Source organism: Cryptomeria japonica, chromosome 10 (assembly GCF_030272615.1).
Source record: "Cryptomeria japonica chromosome 10, Sugi_1.0, whole genome shotgun sequence".
Taxonomy (NCBI): domain Eukaryota; kingdom Viridiplantae; phylum Streptophyta; class Pinopsida; order Cupressales; family Cupressaceae; genus Cryptomeria; species Cryptomeria japonica.
In genome coordinates, this window is record NC_081414.1 from 487440250 (window position 1) to 487465856 (window position 25607).

The following is a 25607-nucleotide window of genomic DNA, read 5'->3' on the forward strand; positions in this document are numbered from 1 at the left end:
TTGCTTTCACATCATGCTTATGCACTAGTAGGTGAGAGCCACAAACAAATCTATTTGAAGGAGAAAGAAGGACAATGGAGCCACATGAAGGAGACATCCAACTCTACATTTGGTTTGCTTAGTTTTCAATCTTGAATTGATGTCTTGTTTTCATGTCTTTATTGAGTGTTTTTAGGATTGATCATTGCATTTGAGCTTTTGTGATTGAGCTAGATTAATATTGATTTGTTTTGATGATTTCCAATTTCCTAGCTACAATTTCTTTAAACCAAAGGATTGTCATATCCTTTTTTTTATCTCCCTTGTTAATTCTAAAAGGGTTATTTCATTACTTTATCTTCTCTTGAAAAAAAGTCACATAAAAATTTTCTTCAAAGATTGCTAGACTAATGAGGAATTAACCTCAAGGGCTAATAAACTAGGGAGGTTTTTAGTTGGAGATTTTTGTAATATATTGTATGTAATTTTCAAAAGATTTGCAAATGAACATTGTAGAAGTCAATTTCAATTTGTTTGTTGATTATAACAACATATGTTGTTGAATATTTTGATGTTGTAAGACACTCTAGAGTTTGTTATTTTGATGATATTTTAGTTTGGAGCGATTTGATGAAATTTGTAGTTTACCCAATTTGCTTGTTTCATGTATTTTTGCAAATTTGAAATAAAGAATTAAAGGGTTTGTAAATCTAATTTAAATAATCAATAAGAGTTATTATATCATTATGCATTAGCTTTGGAAGAAAATAGTCTAATGTCATGTGGTGGCAAGAGGGCAAGTACCTATACCATTTGCCAAATACTGGTACAATGTTAAAATTGTTTAGTTTGAAATCAAAAGAATGGTCCCATCACAATATAAGTTGGACTTGATTGATTAATAGCTAAATGGAAACTGTGATGTATTTCAAATTTTCTTAAGAGATGTGTAAATCCAATGATAGAAACAAAAATTGAATGGTTGGTGTAATTCAAGACCTAAAAATATGCACTAATAAATTTTAGAGTTATGTGGATCATTTGAGAAAAATGAGATCAATAACCATGACTTTTCTTCCTAGTAAAATCTCTTCAAACACAAAAATAAAAATGAAGAGCAAAGATTTAGCAATGAGAATCTATAGGGAATGTTACCAGCTTGTAAAATCCTTCAATGGGAAATATTTATCTAAAGGGTCCAAGGTTAGGAACCATTCTGAAAACTAGATCCTTGGGTTCATTATGAAACAAAATAGATGTTGAAGGGAAAACCAATTTTGAGGTATAATTAACAAGGTTGCTCTCTTGTGAAGGGAACATGAGAAAAATACAAGAAAACCAAACTAACTTATTCTAGACTATGAAATTATCAAACAAATTATTAATCATGTAGCAAGAGAACAACTAAGCTAGATCCAAATTTATTCCTCTAGTCATACATGGACAATACATAGACTAAGGTTGAGACATCCAAATCTCCATTTAAAATTTCTTGCTAAGCTATTCATGGGTGAGTAGATAGGTACCTAGTTGTCAAGCTTACTTTAGCCATATACCCTTCAATTGATCAACAAAATTATTAGGTCAATCAACAAGGCATCATAATAACTTGCACACAAAAAAATTGAAGTCGACTTATTAGACATGTCAACTCTTGGGAAAGATATTTAAGTATAAACATGATTCAAGCTTTGGTCTTTGATAATACAATTTATTATTTCCAAAAAAGTCATAAATTTGCATAGCCTTAGTATTTAGGATTTTATCTTAGTCGTAAGGCTTGGGATCTTGTCCATATGCTCTAATTCAAGGTTCTCGACAAGTAACATTATTCATTTAGCATAACATGATCATGGTAATACAATATTAGAAAATATCAAGATCTTAGCTATAAAAAATGGTTTCATTGGTATCCATGAAATAAGTAGAAGCCTCAAATAACACTTTTTCATAATTTAACTAAAAATGTATGGTACATATAAGCAATTGAATCCATTCCCCATATAGAGTCATTTGGTTCATGTGAGTGACTCCAATTCTATATACATATTTTATTAAATCAATTAAATTGAGATCGATCAAGACTCATTTTCTACACATCACATCAATACATGTAATTTTAAGGACTTGGTTTTCAATATAAATCTCCTCCTTAGTTTGAACAAGAATCTAAAGATTGTCTAATCTTGAACCACAAGATTTTGTTTCTTCCAAATGCACATCTTTGATGATACATAGGAAGTTCTTGCATTTTCTCTTCCTTTCATCTAAAATGCTTGATCAAGTAATCATACATAATCACAATTAGAACCATAAGTAAAATTTAATACAATTTTTAAATTGTAAGAACACGTATTACCTATCTATCACTAGAGTATGGAGGACTTTGCTTGAAGGCCCACATATAAGTCTCAAGTTTGTATTCCCAGCTAGCCACTTGTACAACAAGATACTTTGCTTCACAAAGGTGTAAAGACATGAACATTTGCAAAACATTATTTCCATAGATTGCTCCATATACTTCATTAATATATCATGATGATAATGTTCATCATAATTCATTTACATAGTTCATCTCATCATAAGGACATTACAATAATTGAGTCCACAAGAAAGTTCATCCACTTAGCAAATTCACATGACCTAGGCAACATGCCCATCTTATCACTATCACATGGCATGTGACCTAGGTATTATGTCCATCTCGTCATATCAACAACACAATGATACAATAAGATACTAGAGTCTCTGTTTGCCACAAACTCTCCACTTGCAACCGTTATATGAGAACATGATTCAAGCATTTTTTTCATCCAACCACGCAGCTTAATGTTTTCTCATGGAATTCTTCCTACTCAAAGAATACCCAACCCTACACAACATGCCTACCAATCTAGAACTAACGAACAAGATGGAAAATGGTGCAACATGATATATTTAACATACTAATTCACACAAAAAAAATATATGCATATAATATCATAATATGGAAGTGAGAAAGAAACACACTCATTCACAAATGATTTCAAAAAATTTGGCCAAAGCATCTTTTTAAGCCAATTATCGACAAGTAGACCCAGTGTGGAGACCTAATCTTCTTTGTTTACCCATATTCAACACTCTCCGTACAACCACAAACTAAGTCAATTCACCTACAACAAACAAGTCCATTGTAACAAAAGAAAACCACCATCTCCAAGAAGCATTTAAGAAAGAAAGAAAATTACCAAGGACCCAAATTAAATAGGTCCTATAGCTTAACAATTCAATATTAATCAATAAACTCAAACTTAAACTTAGGATTTCATAAATAACACAACCATTTCATCCTTCTTATATTGCTAATCATTGAGAGTCAAGTAAAGGTTCTCATATTATCATATATTGTGTTGTCAATAAAAACTTGTACATTCAAGAAATAATTTTAAAAGCACAATTACAAGACGGTAGATCTTTATAACATACTAATGATACATTAGGACATAATGATGAAGGCGAGCATCATTAGATTAAGAAAATATTTATACGTTGATAACAGAAAATAACATAATTTTAATATTCATATACACAATTATATGTATATAAATATATTTTTTCTTTACAAATTGATAAATTTTACTAAGACTTATTAAAGAAATTTTGCAAATATTTAGACAAGAGACTAAGAACAATATTTATTACTCTTGATAAAGCACCTATCTCACTACACCACTTATCTCCACCTAATCTAAGACCATATTATCAACAAAACATAGACAATAATAGAAAACTTAAATATATAAAATTATTATTGTTTCAATATTCTCAATGAAAAGGTCATAACATCAACACAATGTAAACATGCAGTTGACAGTTGTAAACATGGGCATCCACAATTTACACGTTCTGTATTTATCATGCGCGCAGCTACTTAGATCCCCCAAACCTCACTCCCCAAACAAAATTTAATGATCTCTCTTTTAAAATCATCTTATCCAGTCATATGGTGTGTGCGATTCTAGGATCTGCACTCGCCTTCCAAGAAAATTTAACAAAGGACTTTTAGAAACTTCAAGCTATGCGATTGGCAGGTGAAAAGCCAAAAATGGGCGATCCTTTGTCAGCTGCCTTCATGCCTTGTTCTTCCTGGTCGCCCTTCCTCTGTCGTCCTCCTTCCTGCTCGCCCTTGTGCTCCACTTGTAATCAATTAACACATGCATATACAAAACTCACTCAATTAAACTTATCAGATCAATAGTCAGAAACCACAATCTTAACCAAACAATTCTCCAGGTCAAACATTAGTTCAAATAATACCTTAATTAGCACAAATATTATTCCTAAATCACTTTAGAAATTACTTAAAAGCTGACCTAGAATTATTTACTCTGAATACTATTATCATCTTATTATAACATATTAGTTCATGATTACCATATCTAAAGAGTCAAATTAATAGTTCATACTGTTCATCACAGGGTCCTTGGATTACAACTCATCACTATTCCTTGCCAAATCAGGGAACGACGGGGGTATTGCAAATGCAACCCTGGTTATTGAGCTGGAATGTTAGTTCAAGATATAGTGGATCGAGTAACATGTGAAGTACAGAATGTGGGTTATTTTTGGATATATAACTATTGCCATTTCAAGTTGGACAGCTACTTTCTTGGGACCAAAACTTTCTCTAGCTAAACTCTCTCTAGCTGGAACAGTAATTTTTCAATGCAGATGATCTCATAGAGGCTTAGAGAGATCACCATAATTTGCTGTCAATCATATTTATCTTTGAAATTACGTCTTCAGTGGAGTATGTTTATGAAAAACTGGTTATTTCAACGATGTTTTTCTATTAATGAAATCCTAAGATAAAACAATCATATTATGAAGTAAACTCTGCTGCAGCCTGCAAGTAGCTGTTTGATCGGTTGCTCCCATGCCATGGAAAGTAGCATAGAGGAACAACTATTACATATTACATAATTTAAAAACATAATGCAATTATTGTATTTCAAGCCCTCTATAGGGCACGATTGTTGTGAAAATAATTGCTTGGAATTTAAACATAATCCAGACCTGCTGTATAATGCACAACAAATTGTTCGTTGTCAGAAGCTTCCACTGGGCATTAAAACAATCACATGTTCTCTTTGTGCCTTTAAGCTTGATCCTGAAGGCAAGAGTTTCAGGACAACAAATAGTGTTTATTAGTTGCCATTACAATGAAATATCAAGGTAATAATAAAGATCCCTGGCAATAGAACAAAAATAATTTTCTAATAAAATTTTGAAATCTTAGGCTATAACAATCCTGATATTGAGACAAAGAAAGCTTATAAAACACTCACCAAAAAATTTTACAAGAAAGGAGATAGGATTGAGGATGAAAAGACCTACCTCCCTATACCCATATATTGTGAGAAAAGGGACGATGTGCCTTAGGGATCTCTTTCCATGTGATTATGCCTACTCGTGGAAACTAATTGTCATGATGATGACTGAGCTTTACGAATACTCCCCTGAGATGAATAATAGCACAAAATCTTCAGGTAAAAGAAATTTGAGATTTATACAAAAGCACGTCTTTGTTTATGATCTTATGAATTAAAGGGGAATGTTTCAGCATATCTTCAAAATCAGGAGAGTTTCATTTACAAGGAAAAACATTCCTTTGTTTACATTCTCAAAAAGATGAGAACAATTTTCACAATCATGTATAGATTATTAATAAAATAAAGATTGCATAGATTCGTATAGTGTGGGACCTTCGACTTGTGCAGTACAATGGCATCTACATTGTATTTGCAGAAGACATAGATCAAAAGGTGTTCTCGATTGATCACGTTCAAAGTAGCATATAATACACATAAATAAAGTTTATTGATTACTATGCTTGTGAATCTGTGATAACAAATTCTTCCAATTAGCATTGATACTCCGTATATAGTGAAATTTGAATTGATGCATGGGGAAAAACTTCTTGAAGAGCAGCATTTATTGCCATCAGTGGATGCAGTTAGGTCATGAAAATTTTGACATACCAAACAAGAAGGCAATGGTCCACAATATCAAAAACCAAAGAAGCACTACTCACGAGATATAGTCCCTTTTGAAAGCCCTGGAAACACCAAAACAGTAATGTTCAATACTGGTCAGTAGTTGTCATTGGGCAGTCCCAAGTCTCACAATTATTGCCGAGAAAAATGGAAATACTTGTGAAAATCATCTATTGAAAGGCGTGCATTTATAAATTGGAATAATTTTGCCCTAGATGTGTGAAGTAAAACTTAGCAGATGGCCTACCGAAAGATCACTTGAATAATGATTTTCTGCTAAAGTACAAATGGATTAACATATGCAGGAACCATCTATATTTACACCTTATCCCAACATCAATTTTTCTGGTACCATTAAAAGGACAGATCAGAAAAAGATATGGTATGTGCACAATCGAGGCCCTGAAACTTATCAGTAAAGACACTGTTGAATATTACTATTCAATCTTTCCACAATGCCCCATTGCTTAAATCTTGACACTTAAAAGATATAATCAAACAATATTATCTAAAGGTAAGCATAAGAAACAATTATATGGGAAACTTTAAAAAGGAAAGTACAGCAGAACTCTGAATGAACTGAAGAAATCGTTTTCATATTTCAACAAAATTAAGATGGCATGAACAATAAAATCCTTGATTTCCAAGATGGTATTTTGATATTTGAGATGCAGAATCATAAGCAATACACTGTAATATGATCATTAAAAAATCCATTAAGAATATGCATGTCAACAAATACAAAGTGGATTGTGCCAAATCAAGCAGTTCAATAGTAGTTTGCAATCTACATATTCCATAAATAACTCTCAAGAATGTGATATTGCCTTGGAACTGATCAATACACCCAAACATGCTGCTAAACTAAATCAGATATGCAAACAAAAATCATAAACCTATCATCAAAAGGCTTCCAATCCTTGTGCCTTCTGAATCATATTAAATAGACAATGTCTGAGAATGCTCGGTGACAGTAATCAGCTCACAGTCAGGAAGTCATGCAATTGCAAGTGCCTCTGAATAATTTTGACCCTCAACAATTTCGTGTTCACTTGCACTCATCCATCCACCCAAATATGCCAGTTAATCAAATTGCAATAAGTTATGCATAAATCCATCCCAAACTTTAATTGGGAAAGGCATCAAAATCTTTTGCCTTCTAACATGCATTATGTATACAATCTCCAAGAATGCATGCTAGACACTCACAACTTAGTCTGGATCCTCCAAGAATACATAATACACAACTCATAATCAGGACATTGCAACTGTGAGTGTATCTGAATTATGTTATTGGTAGCACACAAGCATATGTCTATCTGAATTCACACATGCATATGTCTATCTGAATTATTTTAGTGCTAAAGAGAGTATAAAATTTAACTAAATTATTAACGGGATTAGTATAATGGCTTTGAGCATTCCTATAGTAATACAAAAGTGCAAAGTATTCCACTTCCCGGAAGATGTCTTCTTGTTTTTTCTCTATTTTCTATGCTAATACAGCTTCACAGTCTTAAAGCATTTGCCACATATTTATTCAGTAGTGATATTGCCAGGCAATAAGCACGAATAATAAAGTTGATTTTACAGGGCAATGCATAAAAAATTATCTAAAATTAAGTTTTGCAAGGAAATGGAAAAGCAATTAAGAGAGCAGATTTTGAGTGGCAATACAACAAAAATAAATAAATAAACACAAAACTATAGAGAGGCAATTCATTTAGGGCAATGCATGCAATTTTTGAGACTGTACAAAAATATTACCAAGAGGCAGATTTTCAGGCCAATGCAAGCATAATTTATAGATAGATTTTGGAGTGAATACAAGAAATTTTAGACCAACTGACAGGACCAGATCAGGCACCCTTATCCTTTTCCATAATGCAAGGAATCAGTGAAATAACTGAGCCTCACAAAACATCTAATATTAACATAAAGTGAGCTAACTAAGATTTAAGGACATATTAACATGTACCATAAAACACTTCCAGACTCCAATCAGAAAATCTTCCTTTTAGGCTCTACCATGGAATCCTTAGCTCTGATACTTGAACCCCGACCTATTACATTTGATTTTGCCAGACCACTTGAGGTTGTTGTTGAAAAGCTTTTAGGAGAACATGTAGACAAACTTGAGTTTGTTCTATGCTGAGAAGCTGTAGAAACACTAGAGTTCATCCCATGTCTTACCGACGAAGAACTTTTAGCTGTAGCTGTGGACATATTTGAGTTAATAACATGACTTTTAGTCATCGTTAAGGGGGATTTAGTTGAAGCTGTATTTAAATTTGAGCTTATTGCCTCACTAGAGGTCATTGATGAAGCACTCTTGGACACATTTGATACCCTCCTACATTCATAAAGAAAAATTAAAGTCACTGGAGCTATTCTACACTTAATAATCAATAAGAAAAAATGTAATACCATGCCAAAGCTCACCCTAAGGGTACCCTGCTCTGAGCTGAAATTCTGTTCAATCTTGTTGGCTGTGCTCTTGCTTCACGACTGCCAGAAATCAAAAACATCATACCGACACATATGCTTTATTGACAAATCAAATAGCAATTGTATTCAAACTCAAACAAACCATTTTTCAGCTTACCAAGCAATAAATTCCATCTTTGCCTTTTTCATGAGCCGACCCTTCACATTAGAGAGATCAACACTCGAACCAAAACCTGGATACAAAGCAATCAGGTAGCTCTAACCACTAGCCTTCTTAGGCAACACATTTCATCATTATAAAATAGCATAAATGAATACAATACCTCCATAATTCCTTTTCCCTTTTGTAGGTGGAACCTTTGTACATATTTGTATCTGCTTATTTTGCTTTTCTGCAAAACAACAATAACAATTAGCTTAGGATTTTGTTATGTGTGCAAAATGTAGACAAGTTTAGCAAATTTCCATGACAAATTTAAGAGAATGCGAAATAATTGAATTGGTTAGAAAAGCTACTTTATTAGCTGAATCAAGTTGTGACTAGAATACCTTGATCAGCTTTTGCATATAATTGCTTAAGCCGATTTAATGACTTCTCAAGTGTCTTCTGCTGTTGCTTCTCCTGCTCTTCAGCCTTTGCCTGAAAACAAGTTCATATGATTTTGTAATGAGATTACAGTAACATAAAATTAAATATGAAAATAAACAAACCATGCACACTACAGTACACCACTAGCACTTTGGAAGATCTTACTTCAAAAAGTAACTTCCACTTGAAGCAGACCCCTTTCTGCCCCATCCTCTTCTTCACCAAATTAGCATTTTCTTCCCCAAATTTACGCTCATAAAAGTTCAGCCAGAGGCTATCTGTGACTGGACTCAAGTCTCTTCCCTACAAGATGGTTTTCAACAAAGTTACTACAGCTTTCAAGTTGGCAATTTTCCTCAAACATCAACACATATAAATGTCTGACTTAGGATCATACAGAAGCAAGTTCCATCTTTGTATCATTTAAGATTTTCTTAATTTCAGTAATTCGTCCATTTCAGTTTAGAAAGAAGCAATTAATACAAATTGGTAATTTTTTTTAATTTATTTCAGACTTTAAAGGACCAATTCTTACATTTCAATGTTTACATGTTTTTTGTAAACATTTATTTCATTCTAGAAAGGAATAATCTTACACATTAATACTCTTAAGATAATCTTTAACATTCGTTTAAAAGATTAAAATGAAGAACTTCTTGGACTTCAATATTCTATGGTCATTTACTATGAATTATATATAGAAAAACAATGAAAAATAAATAAACTTACTTCAGTTGAATCCTCAATGAACCTCAGTTGTTCTGGAGTACAGTGAACCAAAATAACCTTCAATAGTTCTGAGTCTGTCTCTCCCACATCACCAAGATATCGAATATTATCAATTGCAGTCTGTAGGCAGAGGCTCAACAATGAAGGAGGCCTTCCCATGTCTCCTTTGAACATTTTGTTGCAATGTCACTTTGCAGCTAAAACAAGATATAACACTATATTTTCAACCCCACATGAATTTGTGGAACCATCAAGAAAACCTAAACAAGAAAATCATAAAATCCTGCAGAAGAAAGAAAATATGTCAAAACCAAGTTAGGAAAAATTCCAGAAAAGAGGGAAAAAAAATTAGGAATGGCATGGTGTACAAGAACATATACCCTAGAAAAGAGAAAATACTTTCACATTGTTAATAATCTAAAATAATTCCAGAAAAGAGGGAAAAAAATTAGGAATGGCATGGTGTACAAGAACATATATCCAAGAAAAGAGAAAATACTTTCACATTGTTAATAATCTAAAAGGATTTTTCAAATTCTTTTAAGATTTTATTTGTTTGAAAAAACATTGTCACTTCTTACAGAAAAAATACTGTTCTATAAAACTGAGGTCAAGTTCCATTTTTAAATAGACTATAATTTGCCAATTAAATTTTCAATTAGATCTATATCTACGTTGATATTTACCTAATAGGAAAGAACCTCGTTATCATTAAGGAAAACTCTGTTGCATAATTGAGCATTTTGGGCCATTTTTTTCTCTGAGGAAAGGAAAAAAAAATAGAATAAATAGAAAAATATGATTTTAATAATCTGCACTTCCATTAGTAAAAGGCGTGGCTGAAATCTAATGCAAGTTCGAATATAAATGGGCAAATCAAGGCCAGCAAAACCATACTAAGACGCACTTTCCTCGAGAAAGGTGGTAATTCTACCGTCATTTGGATTAAAAATTATCTTGTTTCTTTATTAGATCACAATAGGTATAGAAGGTAAAGAATGAAGATACCCTGATTTCCGATTAGACAAAACACACTCTTGTAAGGAATAATATTAAATAATCTGGCAATCCAATAAACTGCTGTACAACCCCTTACAAAAAATCTATCGACCCAGTCTTAATGAAACCGAATTTAACAAAGATCCAGACACCCTTTCTACTGTAAAAAATTAGGATAGGAAGCAAAGCAAAATCATCTAAATAGAAAACAAACCTACGTTTCATGCAATAACATTATTCATAAATGGAAAGGAACCTTACAGACGGAATATAGCTTCAAGGAGTCGAACGCGTGACATTGTCAAAATGATGAAGAAATTTATCATTGTCGCCTGCGAGAATGGTTGCAGGGGTTTGCAAAGCTTGTGTTGGATCTTTCGCTAACGATATCCGTAACAGCGAGGGTGATCCTCCTCCAACTTAACGGCAAACGTTAGTCCGTGGGTTAAAAAACGTCTGGTTCTTTTATGCGCTTCTTCTATAAGTGTTTTCATATAGAGTGTTTTCCGACTTTATCAAGGTTAACAAATCATGCATGATTTATTAGGTTTTCTTAGGTGTTATAGTGTATTTTTTGTAGGTCTATAATTACATTTTAATGAGAAATTATGTATATTTTGATGAAAATAAGGTAAATGGGAGAGATTAAAAGAAGAGTGGGAGGAAAGGGAATGTATGTTCTTATGTTTTGATATTTGAGTTAAAGAAATATTTTATTTTCGGAATATAAAGTTTATAGCTACATCTAAGTCAAATATACATATCATATATTCAAAGATAAGGTTGAGAAAATACGAAAATTTGTCATCAAGAAAAATAATAAAGGATTAACAATGTAAAAATGTGAAATGAATGGGTCAATTGTCCCTTAGGCTACCTTTGGCCTCGTGGATGTAAAAAGCTTATATTCTATTATATTTTACCTATACCATTTTGCATTTGATTTTGTTTCTATTTCGAAGAGATCTTCTTATATATATAGATGTGTTGAAAAAAGGCATTTTTTGTGCAAAGTTGAATCTCTTGCCCCATGCCAACTACTTACCTAGTACACATTCCTATACACTTACCCCTCACCCCATCCATATGTTTACATGTCCCTACACATTTGCCTTATTCACTTATTTATCGCACTTATGTATACACATACATCTACATGCATAATTGCTTTGATTGGGCCCCTTTGATGTTTCTTAACAAGTTTGGATTGTGGGGACATCCTTCATGATTATAGATTCATCCTTCATAAGTTCAAGTTTGACTAACTCCCACCTATTCAAGCCCACTAATCTCAAATTTGTGTGATGTGTTGATATGTCCTTGTTAATAAAGACATTTAATGCATTCATTTTACAACATCAAGAATTGTTTGACTATCATGTGTGTTACACACTCTTATTAAGAATCTAGATCTACAAGGTCATTCCAAAATCATTTTGATGATTGATGAGTGTTATACACATTTCTATAGGTTGACCTTAAAGAACATGCCCCTATTGCACAATGGTAACCCTTTCAAGGTATTTATAAATACTCCCAACTTCTAGAGATAAAAAGAAGGCAGAAGATATGAGCATCAAGTGAACTGAAGAAAAATAAGTTCACAAATTTCGCAATACAAGTTCATACATGCAAAATACATCTATGATCATAGACTTGTTCTTAATGCTCAAATTCCTCCCTACATAGAGTAAACATGCATTTTTGCTTTAGAGATGTATATTATAACCTATTTTAGATCCCTAAGTGTTCATTTTTTTGTGTCATTCAAGATTGCATGTATTCTTCAATTATAAAGATAAGTAACTTCATTATTTATAATATTTTATTTTCCTAAAATAGTTGTTACAAATTATTAAATTATTAGCCCTTGTTGGCAATTGACACTCAACTGGTTGGTTTCACTATGTTGTCATTGATGGCAACATAGTATTTTGTTTTGGCTTCATGTTTTGGTTCAGTTGTGTATCGGCAGGCACTTCACAGACACTACACCGGCACTGGCAGGACATAAGGATTTCTTTGGTTACCGATAATGCAGGCCGACATGGTTTAGAATATGGTTATCGGTATCGGAGGCCGACATCTCTTGGATCCGGCATCGGCAATTGTTTTTAATATTCATGCATTTATGTTATCTATTCGACATGTAATTATCTTTGTAAGCGGACATAAGGCATGATAAGTTGTATAGGATATATAGGTCAGTTGGATTAGATCATTTTGATATAGATATGGTGATGGATATGTGAATGTGATATAATGCAAAATATATCAAAGAGATTATGTATGTGAGGATATTTATGTAAGGGTTATTCTAGTAAAAGGTTTAAGGTTTCAGATCGGAACAAACAGAGATTAAACCGAAACTTTATTCTAGCATAGAAGATGCTATCTTAGTAGTTCAACACTTCTCTGGATTGTAGTCTGGATTTATATGTAGGTAGTGAAGCTCCATTTGTGATTGAGCAGTGTGCTCTAGGTTGTAAGCCTTTCTGGAAGTGCAGGCCCCTTATATTTTGTAATATCTCTTCATATGGCCAGTGGATTGATATTGTGGGTCACAAATCCCACCATGTTTTTTCCTCTTTGAGTTTTTCCACATATAATTCTATGTGTTATTATTCTCATTTATGTGATTGGCTTATTGGTTGCTTTACTTCTTTCAATTCTATATGTATCGATATACCGATTGGTTTATGCATGTTTTAATTAGGCTAAAATCAATTCATCCAGTATAACATTGATCCCCCCCCCTCTCAGTGTTATTGGATTCCAACAGCCCTAGCCAGCATCATTAATTAGTTTGTGTACTTATGTGTATGCATTTTATTAGATTAAACTAGAATAAGCTCAAGATAAGTTTATTTTCTTGCACATTTTGATAAGCATGACATGAATCAATTACACACAACCTTTCTTATCTTTAGTAAATTTCTAATTAATAGTTTCAAATCTAGCATCATTAATTAGTCTAAGTGTGCGTATATGTATGCATTTTATTAGATAAGACTGGAATGAGCTCAAGAGAAGTTTATTTTCTTGCACATTTTGGTGAACATGACATGAATCAACTATGCACAACCTTTTCTTGTCTTTATTATTTCTAATCAATACTTTTGAATCTACTATAATTCTAATTATCTTACACTTTTTATTTGTCTAAGATTTGATCCTTATATGATCTTCAGGTTTGGGTATATTTTGTTGCTTGTATTTTGTCCCAATATCCCACTATATACCACCCTGTTATTATCACACATTTTAGGGTTTATTACTGTTGGGAAATAAGCAGGTTCAATACCAAAGATTGTGTAATGTCCCAAATTAAATTAATTGATTAAATTAATAAATTTGCAACAAAGGGACATATAATGAATTTAATTTATCAATCCAAAACCCTTTAGATTTGAAAACTCTATTGAACTTCTCAGAAATGGAACTGAAACTTCATGCCACTGATATATTATGTTTAGAACCGATTCCCAACATGAAACACATCATATTTTCTATTAAATATTGCAACCAACAACAACAACAAAAAACTGCAACAACTTATCTCTTAAAAAGAGATCCAAACTTAGTCCAAAAATCACTCTGCAACAATACAAACTTAAAGAAATCTCACCAAACTTCATACCAAGGTTCTTGTTGATAAAATACATGAAATACATATAATAAATAGCAAACCTAGGCTTCCAACCTACCATGAACTTTTGCAACACATATGAACTCAAACTAAAGAAATCCTCAAAAAATCACCACAATGATAACCTCTAAAATGAGATTATTTAAGGTAATCATTGACTCTTGTCTTAGATCACATAGTAATCCTTTGACTCTCATCCTTAGATCACCTACAAAGCTTCAAAATCTAATTCTAAGGTCTCCTTCTCCACTATTTTATTAGCCACTAAAGAAATAAGCCAAAGCTTAGCAAAAATCTATAAAGTGTAGAATGATGAAACTTGGAGCCAAAACCAAGCATATATGAAACCTATTTTGAAACTCAAATTGATTGTCAAAAACAAACTCCTAGGAAAGGAAACTTTCTTTTTTCCAAGTGTCACCAAACTTCTACAATGTCCAAAGAAACTTGTGACTTCTCAAAATTGCCAAAAACCATTAGTTTCCAAAAAGACTAGTCAAGTGAAGTTTCCCAAATGCCCATTTCCAAAATGAGGGAAATGTTTAAATTTAAATATATTTGGTCTTTGAATAATATTAAAATCTTAACCCAATTACTAAATTTATTATTATTTTCTAAATTGTCAATTGACCTTGATTTGCTATTTTGGGATTACTCACTATTTTAAGTAAGTTGCTATTTTAGAACATTTTGCAAAAGGGACGTGTTTGTTGTGAAGATCAACCTCTTTCAATAAACCAATCAAAGGATGAGATAGAAGGCTTGGACAACTACAATATGAAAATACGAAACATATACAAATTTGAAAGGTAAATAAAGGATTATCAAGTTGTTTCGAAAGGTTATGAGTTGTTTCCATTGACTTGGGCAAGTGACAAGTGGTGAAACATTCAGAAATGACATTTGAACATTAAGATGTCCCGGGACATTAGCATGGCCAACAAATGTTTGTGCAACATGCTAATGTCCAAACAAATCACACTAAAAAGTACTAAGAGACAAGAAAAATACACAATTAACATGAATTTGATGTTGAAAGGTAGTTGCTAGAAAGGTGTCTTAAGCATCTAGAGAGGGAAAAGGTTGATGCAAGAGTTGAAATAAGCCTACTCAGATACTAGGGAAATAGACAGTAAAGTGGCTACAAAAGTGTACTAAAATTGCAAAGTTGTATGCAATTTTTGACTCTATAAGACTAGAGTAACAATAGATTTGCTTGTATCATTTTTGTCCTTTGCAATAAAAGAATTTGTATTTTTTCCATCTACAATTCCTTTTGCAACTTCACTAACTAAGGGAAAACCATATGATTGAGACATAACAAGAGCCTTAGAGGGGACTTCCATATTTCCCTTAGGCTTGAAAGTAGTATTCTTTGAGGGCCTTAGCTTAAAGCTAGGGCAATTTATCTTTTGATGACCCTTTTTGCAAAGAAAGCAAGAGTTTAGGCCACCTAATAGATCCATCTTACAGACAAGGAGGATCCCCCCTAGGTCAATACCAATTTTCTTTGGGATGTCAATTCCATTGGAGAGAGCTAATAAGAACCTAGCATCCATGTAAGGTAGGGTATTTCTTGTCTCTTCCACCTAAAGAAATTTTCCCATAGGAGAGAGAAGTTGGGGTAAAAAGACCCATAGTTGTACAAATACATCTTTTACAACTAGCCATCTAGGCATAGAAACAACTAGAATCTCTCCACTCAGAACATTGGGAGACCATTTGACTACTCTAAAAAGAGAGATTCTCACATTCTAGAATCATTTAGCTAGAGTACACTCTTGCATAGAGTGTGATTTAAAGAATATAATAAAAATCTCTATTTGAATCATAAGAGAGAAAGACACATGAATCCCCAATTTTTCCCCCAAACCCTAGAAATATAATTATCTAAGAATCTCCCTTCTTGGAGTTTGGTATTTTCCAAGGCAACAAAGAATATAGCAAAAATTTTAAAGTCTTTGTTCTTTCTTGTTTAAAGCATCACACATATCATCATTAGGAACAACTACCAATGTGTTCAAATTGGAAGAGGGAAGCTTACCTTTGTCTCTAGCTTCATCGTTGGCTCCAAACCCTCCACCTTGATATGTTGTTCCCATTATTAACAATATATATCTTGGGGAGGTGTCCTTGAGGAATTATCTCTTTGGGGTATCCTCTATTATCAATTCAATAAGTTGAAGCAAACGAAAACAATACACAACCAAGAATGAAAATGGACAAAATTCATGAAGTGCTATCTAAGGCCCACAAAGGCATGGAAAAAAGAATGAAGGATAGACAACATAAAATAGTACACTAGTGCAAATACTACTACATCTAAGAGGAGGGAAATTGTTCACCTTTTCATGCTAGAGTGCTTGCACTCGACCCTCTTCAAGTTTGATTTATTGTCAACATTTTCATATGGTCTAATGGCTTATTTTCCTCACCTTTGCTTCCATATTTGTGTGCGTTTATACCAAATATATTATAGCTACAATATCTAATAAAAACATTCAATTATTTATATATATTTTTTACAGATATCCATATTTTTTTCAAAAAAGATCTCTTTTTGTCAAAATTAAGGAGTTTGAATTTATAAATGAATGTTAAATATATTTTTGTTTAAATCATTTCTAATTATGATTACAAGAAAATCATGTTTAATCTATTGTAAATTCATTCAAACTCTCAACCATGGACTTGTTGGCCATCTGGTGGAATTGATTATGTGTTGCATTGATGTTTCCTCATTGATGCCAACACTAGCTATTTGGATGCTTTACCAGCACCCTTCTGGTCCCAATAGGTTGAGTGGTTTTTGGTTAACTTGGATCCAGCATGATTCGGTAGGCTCTGGTATAGTTTGGTGATGGAATCAGCTTGTTCATGATACTTATACTCATATTTGGTTAGTTGGTTTTGGTCCGGTGATCGGATTCTATCCTTCTTGCTTAGAAGCTTGGTTTTTGGTTTCGGTGAGGGTTTCACCAACAAAGCTTTTGATGGAGATCTTTGATGAATTGCATAAGTGGTGTTGGTGCAGCTTCTGGTGGAGTTTCAGGATGTTGTTGGTGATCATGTTCAAGACTTGGCGGATGGAGATCATTGTTGTGGCGTGTGGACCTATACTTGGTCCCGGTTGATTGAGGTTATGGACCAGCTTTAATATAACATATGGATAGGACATATTAATGTATTTTCGGGACATCTTATGTGTTGATATTATTTGTTTGGTCTAAGGATGACATGGTTTGTAATTATGTAATTAGTTTATTGTCTAGTGGTCAGCTTGATTGTTTATGGTCAAGGGTTTGTATATATAGATGTAAGATCTCATTGTAGATCATCATGGTTATTGTTAGAGGTCATGGTCAAGGAATGTAATGTGCGAATAATATAATATCATTCAGGCAGAGGAGTTGATTGATCATTGGAGATCGAATTAGGTTTATGTAAGAGGATTTAGTCCTCCGGTATTGAGCTTAACCAAAACTGTACTCAGGCATAGGAGATGCTATCTTTTGCAATTCAACACTTCTCCGGATTGTAGTCTGGATTTATATGTAGTCAGTGAGACTCCTCTTGTGATGAGCAGTGCGCTCTAGGCTATTGGCCTTCCTGCAAGTGCAGGGCCCTCAATTGTAATTCACATACTTACTACAAAAGTATTATCTAACTGTGGGTAGGCTTCCCACCGTGGTTTTTCCCTTTACCGGGTTTTCCACGTACAAATCTTGGTGTCATGTGGATGGTATTTATTCTATGATTATTATTTATGCTTAATTAGTTTATCTTCTATTCTGGTATTAAAGTTTAACTTGCTAATGGTTTTGGTAATCTGTGACAACTGATTCACCACCCCCCCCTCTCAGTTGTCTTTCGGTTATTTGAACTGTCTAACAATTGGTATCATAGCTTTGGTCTTCTATGTAGAAAGCTTAACTGCTTGAGGAAGATCCTATGGCGACTAACAATTCAAGTTCATCCAATTCTTCTGGAGCTATCTTTCGAAGGGATATTTTGAGGCTTGATGGAACAAATTACATAGTATGGAAGATTCATATGGAGACTCATTTGAGATGTCTTCTCAAGGAGATTTGGGAGATCACACAGAATGGTGTCACGCCCTATAATCCGGGATCTAGCAATCCTCCTCCGTCAAACCTGGACAAGGAGCTTGAGAATGATTGTAAAGCAAGAGAAGCCCTCTTGTGTGCACTTTCTGATCAACAAATAAAGGGATTAACTAACAAATCATCTGGAAAAGCTATATGGGATAAGTTGGAGACTCTTAATGAAGGTGACCCTACAGTGAAAATTGCTAAACTTGATGGTTATCGGGTGAGATATGAAAACCTGAAGATGGAAGAAGATGAAAGGATCACTGCATTCATGAAAAGGGTAAATGAGATTGTTATGGGAATTCAATGTTGTGGTGGAACTCTAAGCGAAGATGAAATTATTTCTAAAGTCCTAAGAGCCCTACCATCGGCTTGCAAAATGAAGGCTATTTCTATTAATGAGTTAAGAACAATAGCTAATACATCTGTCAACATAGATATTTTGGTTGGGAAACTATCTGCTTTTGAGCTTGAAGAATTTGAACCTTCTGGAGCTGTGAAGTTTGAACTTGCTTTTCATGCATCTACATCTACAACTGGTAAACAAGACTAGAAAGCTTTGTATGCAAAGGAATTAGAAGATATGAAGAGAGAAGATGACGAGTTTGAGCAACTTGAAGCACTATTTTCTAGAAGAGTACCTAAAGGACCGGTAGGAAGTAAGTATGAAGGAAAAGCGCCTTTTAAATATTTTGCATGTAATAAGATTGGTCATTTTGCATCTAGATGTCCTGAAAGAAATTCAAGATTTGAAGAAAGAGTTAGAAGATCATTTAAGCCTAACCCTGGATATCAGAACAAGTATAAATACAAGAAAAATATAGACAAATCATGCTACATAGCAGACGAGGAAGGCATTACTGATTCAGATGATGAACCGACAGAAGACTCTGCTAGTGGATCCGACAATGGGAAGGAATGGGTATTCCTGGCTATTAAGGAAGATGATCTGGCACTGGAAGAGAATGTACCTGAAGAGAAGGAACTTGTTTCTTCAATTGAAGACAAGGATGAATGGGTAATTGAAAGTGGTTGTTCACATCATATGACTGGAGATAAAGGGAAGTTTGTGTCTTTGCAAGAATTTGATGGTGGTATAGTTATATTTGGAGATGAAAAAGCATGTATGGTCAAAGGAAAAGGAACTATATCACTGGATGGGAAGAACAATACTAACAATGTTTATTATGTTGAAGGTTTGAGGCATAATCTTTTGAGTGTAGGACAATTGGTAGATAAGGGATTTCGATTACAGTTCAAGGATGGGAAATGCAAAATCATTAACAGATCTAGCTTGGAAATTGCAACTGGTACATAGACAAAAGGTAATATATTTCATCTAAACTCCGGTGAAAAGACATGTTTGATTACATAGATTGATGAGAGTTGGCTATGGCATAAAAGATTGTGTCATGTCAATTTTGATTGCATTATGAATTCAATTCAACTAAGGCAGTTAGGGATATACCTAAGATTATGAAGCCCTATAATCCGGTATGTAAAGAATTTCAAATGGGTAAACATGTCAGAACCTCTTTTAGGAGTATACAAGATAAATCAAATAATGTTCTTGATCTTATTCATACTGATTTATGTGGCCTTGCTAGAGTTAAAAGTTTTCAAGGTGATAGATATTTCATCCTAATCATTAATGATTATTCTAGAATGATGTGGGTTACTTTTCTAAGAGAAAAACCTGAAGCATTTGAAAAGTTTAAAATCGTTAAGACTAAAATGGAAATTGAGACTGGATTGAAGATTAAATGTTTGAGATCAGATCATGGTGGAGAATTCACATTCGGTGATTTTCATAACTTTTGTGATAAGCATGGTATAAGAAGACAATTTTCTACTCCCTGGACACTTCAACAGAATGGAGTTGTGGAAAGGAAGAACAAAACTATCTTGGATGCTGCTAGAACAATGATGATGGAAGCTAGTCTATGTCATATCTACTGGAGAGAAGCAGTGAGCACAATGGTTTATACATTCAACAGAGTACATATCAAAGGAGAAACCGATAAGACACCTTATGAATTATGATTTGGCAATACACCTACAGTTAAGTATTTCAGAATTTTTGGTAGTAAATGTTATATCAAGATAGATGATATTATTGGGAAATTTGATCCTAGATGTGATGAAGGCATATTTCTTGGTTATTCTAATGAATGCAAAGCATATAGATGTTATAACAAGAAATTGTAGAGAGTTCTAGAGAGTGCTAATGTCAAAGTAGATGAGCTGAACAAAAGTCAAATCAGAGTCTATGAGAAGGAATCGACAGTGGAAATTATTATATCTAAACTGGTAGCACCTTTACTAGAACAGAGAGTTGAACCAGTTACTCCGACATTATTAGATAATTCTACAGTAACTGAAGAACAAGGAAGAGTAACAGAAATTCAGAAGACTCCTAGGTATGTGAGATTGAATCATTCAAAAGCCCAAATCATTGGGGATAAGAGCAATGGAGTGATGACAAGAAGAAGACTGGCAACTAATGAGGTATGTTTAATTTCACAAGTTGAACCGGTATCAATAATTGAGGCATGTAAAGATGAACATTAGTTGAAAGCTCTGGAAGAAGAATTTGATCAGATTGAGAAAAAAAACACATGGGCCTTGGTTCCCTGGCCTAAAAATAATTTTTTTTATTGGAACTAAATGGGTTTTTAGGAATAAATTGAATGAGGATGGTCAAGCTATAAGGAATAAGGCTAGATTGGTTTGTAAAGGATATTCTCAGAAGGAAGGAATTGATTATGGAGAGACTTTTGCACCTGTAGCTAGGATTGAAGTTGTAAGATTATTTCTTGCCTATGTTGCTTATAAAAACTACAAGGTTTATTACATAGATGTTAAATGTGCATTTTTTAATGGGGATCTTGATGAGGAAGTTTATATTACGCAACCTGATGGTTTTTCACTATCAGATGATATAGATATGGTTTGTAGGTTAAGGAAAACTTTATATTATAAGATCACTAACAATGATATACTGATTATTGAAGTATTTGTTGATGACATTATTTTTGGAGGTGAAGATAAGTTATGCATAGAATTTTCTAAAAATATAGAGAAATAATTTGAGATGTCTATGATTGGTGAGATGAAATTTTTTTAGGTTTTTCAGATTACTCAGACTGGCTGTTGGTCCTCACAACTGGAATGGTAACTAGGTAGTAAAACACAATTCAGAGATTGAATATCCTTAAATAGCTAACTTTTCCTATGGCAAAGGCTCATTTAATTTTCAACCAGGGACATAAACTTGAAATGGGCCAGCACTGTATGTGCACCAATTTCATATTGCAACCATCCTATATTGTTGTAGGAAAGGGAATTCTTCTTAAAGTAAACACACAGAATTTCAAATGAACTAATACTTTAATCTTACAACTGGAAATTACTTTAAACAACTACTGTTAAATGACAAAGTTCTGGCGTGCAACAAGAACTACTCTGCTACTGTGGCTGCAAGAACAGACACATGAATTGTTTCCTATTGCTGTAGGAACAGACAATTGTAGAAACAACTACTACAAAAGTATGAAATTAACTAAAACATATAAAGGATTACTCACCAAGTGGCCCCACTTAAGTGAGTATCTCAAGAACTTCATATTACAATTATCTAATTATTCAAAATCGCATTGATCTCTTTATTTCATCTTGACTGGAAAATACATAAATAATACCAGAAGATTGTGTATTACAAAATATTATGGTTGTTCTCCCTCTCCGAGAGGAGAGAGATCCCTTTATTTATAGGAAAACTCATAACAAACTTCTAACTGATCAACCGCACTCCTACGGAATAGGTGAACAAGATTTATTAACAAGAGAAGAAGTCAGCGCAGGACAACAGAACAACATTTGTCCTGCAACTGAGAAAATATAGCATGACTAGCCTCCTAGATCTAAGCTCCACTAAGAACAGTTATAAATGTTCATAAATCAATCTGCTGAAGAACCGGTCAAGTGGTTTCGATCAATACTACATTTCTCTGATTGGGTCTGCATTGTGGTTATATATTTGATGATCTTTTGAACTGCCATTTGTCTTTACTTCACCTTTGCTGACCCTGCATCATGATATTAATGTGCACAACAAAAAAGTGTATATACTAATGCTAACATGATATAATGCAAACCATATATATAATTGTTTTCAGATATTTGCATAGATAGATCATTTAAAATCATTATATGATATCCTTAGGTATAAGTTAAACCAGATTCAAAAATACTTAAAAGGTATTAACTTAAAAGAGTTTTATAATCCAAATGTCATCTAATCATATAAGACCTAGGCAGGAGTATTATATAAAAAATCTATCAAAATAGAGCCATTATTTAGGCTCATCATCTCCCCCTAGCCTAACTTCTTGTTGATCCTCCAACAATAGGAAAATTTCAGATTCTGGCATTGATTCGGAAATTGCCTGGGGTAACCTATCCAGAATCGTTTGTAGATAAGCTCCAGTAGAATCCTTTCATTTTCTCCAATATCTTCCACCTGGTACATTCTGTTTCTTCACTGTATGGTGGATCATTGTCCCTACATCCCATCAATGGCCATAGGAGGATTGGAGGCTGAAAACTAAGAGGCAACCAATGTCGTCCCTTTGTTCTTCCCAAGTGCACATACTTGGGTGCTCTGTTTAATGTTGCATGATAATTCTGCGTAGAGTGTGGCTCGGATTGTTTCAATTCATCTGTTAGGCTATTCCAGCACTAGACTACATGTCCTATTGCCATTTTTCCTTCCCTTGGAGTCATTTTTTCATATTCTTTATACACCTCTTCCCTTAAGGGTAGGATTTACTTTGCATAATTTGGCTCGTATACAATCTTCTGCCAATCAAAGAAAAGTCGCCTAGGTTCCCTTGATTCATCCCTTAAGGGCAATGAAAGCTCAAATTCTTCCTTGTGATGCACCTGAAACTTCTCTCCCCTTGATATTTCATTCTACATCCATGACATAAGAGCCCTCAATTGGGTATCTCCAATGTAAAGGAGAGGGTTCCAATCAACATCATCAAGAACATCATAGTTATGTACATAAAGTTCATAGAGTATATTTTTGATTGTTGTAGGAGATGTTTGATAAGCACTGTAAAATTCTTCTGGTGTTTTCAATGAGGGACTTAAATCTCTGACAATCCTCATCATTTGGAAACTAATGTGTTGTTCTCTTAAGTATAGAGAGTAAACACAAGGAGGAGCTCGACATTGCATCAGTTGTGGTACCATGGTGGCTACTTTTTCCACCTTAGCTTTAAGATGGGCTATTTCCTCATCCTTTTGCTCAATAAATTTCTTCCGATAATCAATTATCATTTGCATTTTTAACTTTTCAAGTTCCCAATCCTCATAAAGAGCAAGTCCTACTGCATGAATAGTAAGGGAAGTAGGTGGTCTATGAATAGGTGCCCTAGGTTTCTTCCTTTCTACTTTGCCCCTTGCTTCAATAACCTTCTCTACAACAGATGCTAAGTTGTACAGTCTAAATCAAAACCTACTTCCTTCTGAGGCTGCTCAATATCCTGGAGTTCCCCTTCTTCCTGAGGCTGTAATTCCTGTTCCTCCTCAATATTTTGCAGTTCTTCCTCTTCTTCATGATTTCTTTGAGTTTTATTTGATGGAGAAGGAGGGATATCATCATGGAGTGGACTGTTTTGTTCTTGTTCTAGGGAGTCAATCAATATTGTAATATTTGGCTCTGTGGGTTGGTCTTGGCTTTTAAACTTTTTACGAAGCCTACCACTACTTCTTCAAGATTTTCCTTTTTTGGTTGCAGGACTACTTCCTGTAGCCAATTCTTCAACTACTTCAATAGTTACTGCAGGAACTGGTTTTAAAAAAATTTCTACTTGTCCGTAGGAGGGGTAAATTCTCATTTTTACTTTTCTTCTCCTTATGTTCTATATCAACTTGTTTTTCTTTGCCCTTTTCCTTTTGTGTGGAAGCCCTAGTTTTTCTTAGACCTTGAGAAGGAATCTCTGTTGTATCTTCTTCTTGTAAGGGTTTCTCTATTGTAGGAAGATTTTGTTTTGATGATATCATAGAGGATGAGGGTTCAAGAGGGGAGCCAGGTTTTTCAAGGTTTTCTTGTTCCTGAGATGGAAGTGGCTCCTCTATAACCAAGTTCTCAACCCTAAACATTCTAGTTTCAACAAATTTATTCCAAAGCATTGGAGAAACATCTCTCAAAGATTTTTCAACTAATAACTTAATTAGGCAATGATGAGAAACAAAATGAGGCCTACCTTTCGGGGTCTTTATTGCACTTATGGAAAGAAGGTTGTACAATAGGCTTGAAACATTCATCCTTCTTCCATGGTGTAGATGACTTAGGAGCTTTAAGTGATGAGATTGCAGGCATGAGAACCTTCCTTCACAGGTTAAATATTTTAAAACATACAATGCTACTGCTTTCCATTCAGGCGGAAGGGATTTTCGCCTAGTTCCTTGTCTATCTATTACTAATGGAGGGTCTCCTGGATGTGTAAATTCTTCTCTTGCACTACGTGCATCCTTGGACTCTGAGTACTTCTCCCCATATGTTGGTAACCCAGTTACCTCTACTATCTGTTCCTCTGTAACCACCACTCTCAAACCTTTTACCTAAGCTTCTCCATTTGAAAGTGTGTGGGTAAATTCCCTCACAATGTCTTCATTAAACTCTGTCATCTTTAAGAAATAATCTAGTCATCCATTGTTCCTAAATATTGGTTCACAATCATGGCCCTAAAGAAGAAATTCATGAACTGTCGGCTCATGTCGAACAGGTGGACCACCCATTACAACGATAACACTTTTAACTCTATCATGTCGTAAATCTGTTTATTTTTTTCACTATGTTCTACACTATAGCATACTCAATGTGCCTTTACTTGGTCAGAACCTAGCTGTAGTCTAAAAATAACTCTAAGTAAACAAACAAGTAGAATGCAAGTTATCACTTCAAACTAGAAATTTGAAAAATAAAACGCAATTTGAGAGGACATCAAAATTATCTGCTAGAGTAATTATCAGTGTACTTCCCCCCAACCTAAGGC

General features: G+C 33.9%; 1 protein-coding gene across 9 annotated transcripts; it reads right to left on the minus strand.

The window, feature by feature from the left end:
* Positions 1–3733: 3733 nt before the first annotated feature.
* On the minus strand, positions 3734–11269 carry LOC131039404 (uncharacterized). 9 transcript variants are annotated; one of them, XR_009359101.1, is made up of 12 exons: positions 11041–11269; positions 9781–10063; positions 9217–9354; positions 9012–9102; positions 8786–8854; positions 8620–8695; positions 8457–8522; positions 7993–8367; positions 6053–6076; positions 5724–5859; positions 5356–5477; positions 3734–5128 (listed from the first exon to the last, which is right to left on the minus strand). XR_009359101.1 is itself a non-coding variant. In XM_057972147.2 (9 exons), exons 2-8 carry the CDS (start codon positions 9952–9954, stop codon positions 8016–8018), a joined length of 966 nt encoding a protein of 321 aa, XP_057828130.2. In that variant the 5' UTR covers positions 9955–10063; positions 11041–11269; the 3' UTR covers positions 3734–5128; positions 7993–8015. The 9 variants fall into 9 exon arrangements, 2 of the variants coding, with proteins under 2 accessions (XP_057828130.2, XP_057828129.2); XR_009359099.1 differs by having other exon boundaries at positions 6000–6076; XR_009359100.1 differs by having other exon boundaries at positions 3734–4154; positions 5035–5128; positions 5724–6076.
* Positions 11270–25607: the final 14338 nt, after the last annotated feature.

What these genes read in the sequence shown, in the direction of transcription:
- LOC131039404 (XM_057972147.2), bottom strand. Translation starts at nt 9,954, where the DNA reads ATGTTCAAAGGAGACATGGGAAGGCCTCCTTCATTGTTGAGCCTCTGC. An exon ending in ATATGCAAAAGCTGATCAAG is followed by an intron (nt 8,855 to 9,011) that starts GTATTCTAGTCA and finishes GTTGTTTTGCAG; the next exon opens with AAAAGCAAAATAAGCAGATA. An exon ending in CAGAGCAGGGTACCCTTAGG is followed by an intron (nt 8,368 to 8,456) that starts GTGAGCTTTGGC and finishes TTATGAATGTAG; the next exon opens with GAGGGTATCAAATGTGTCCA.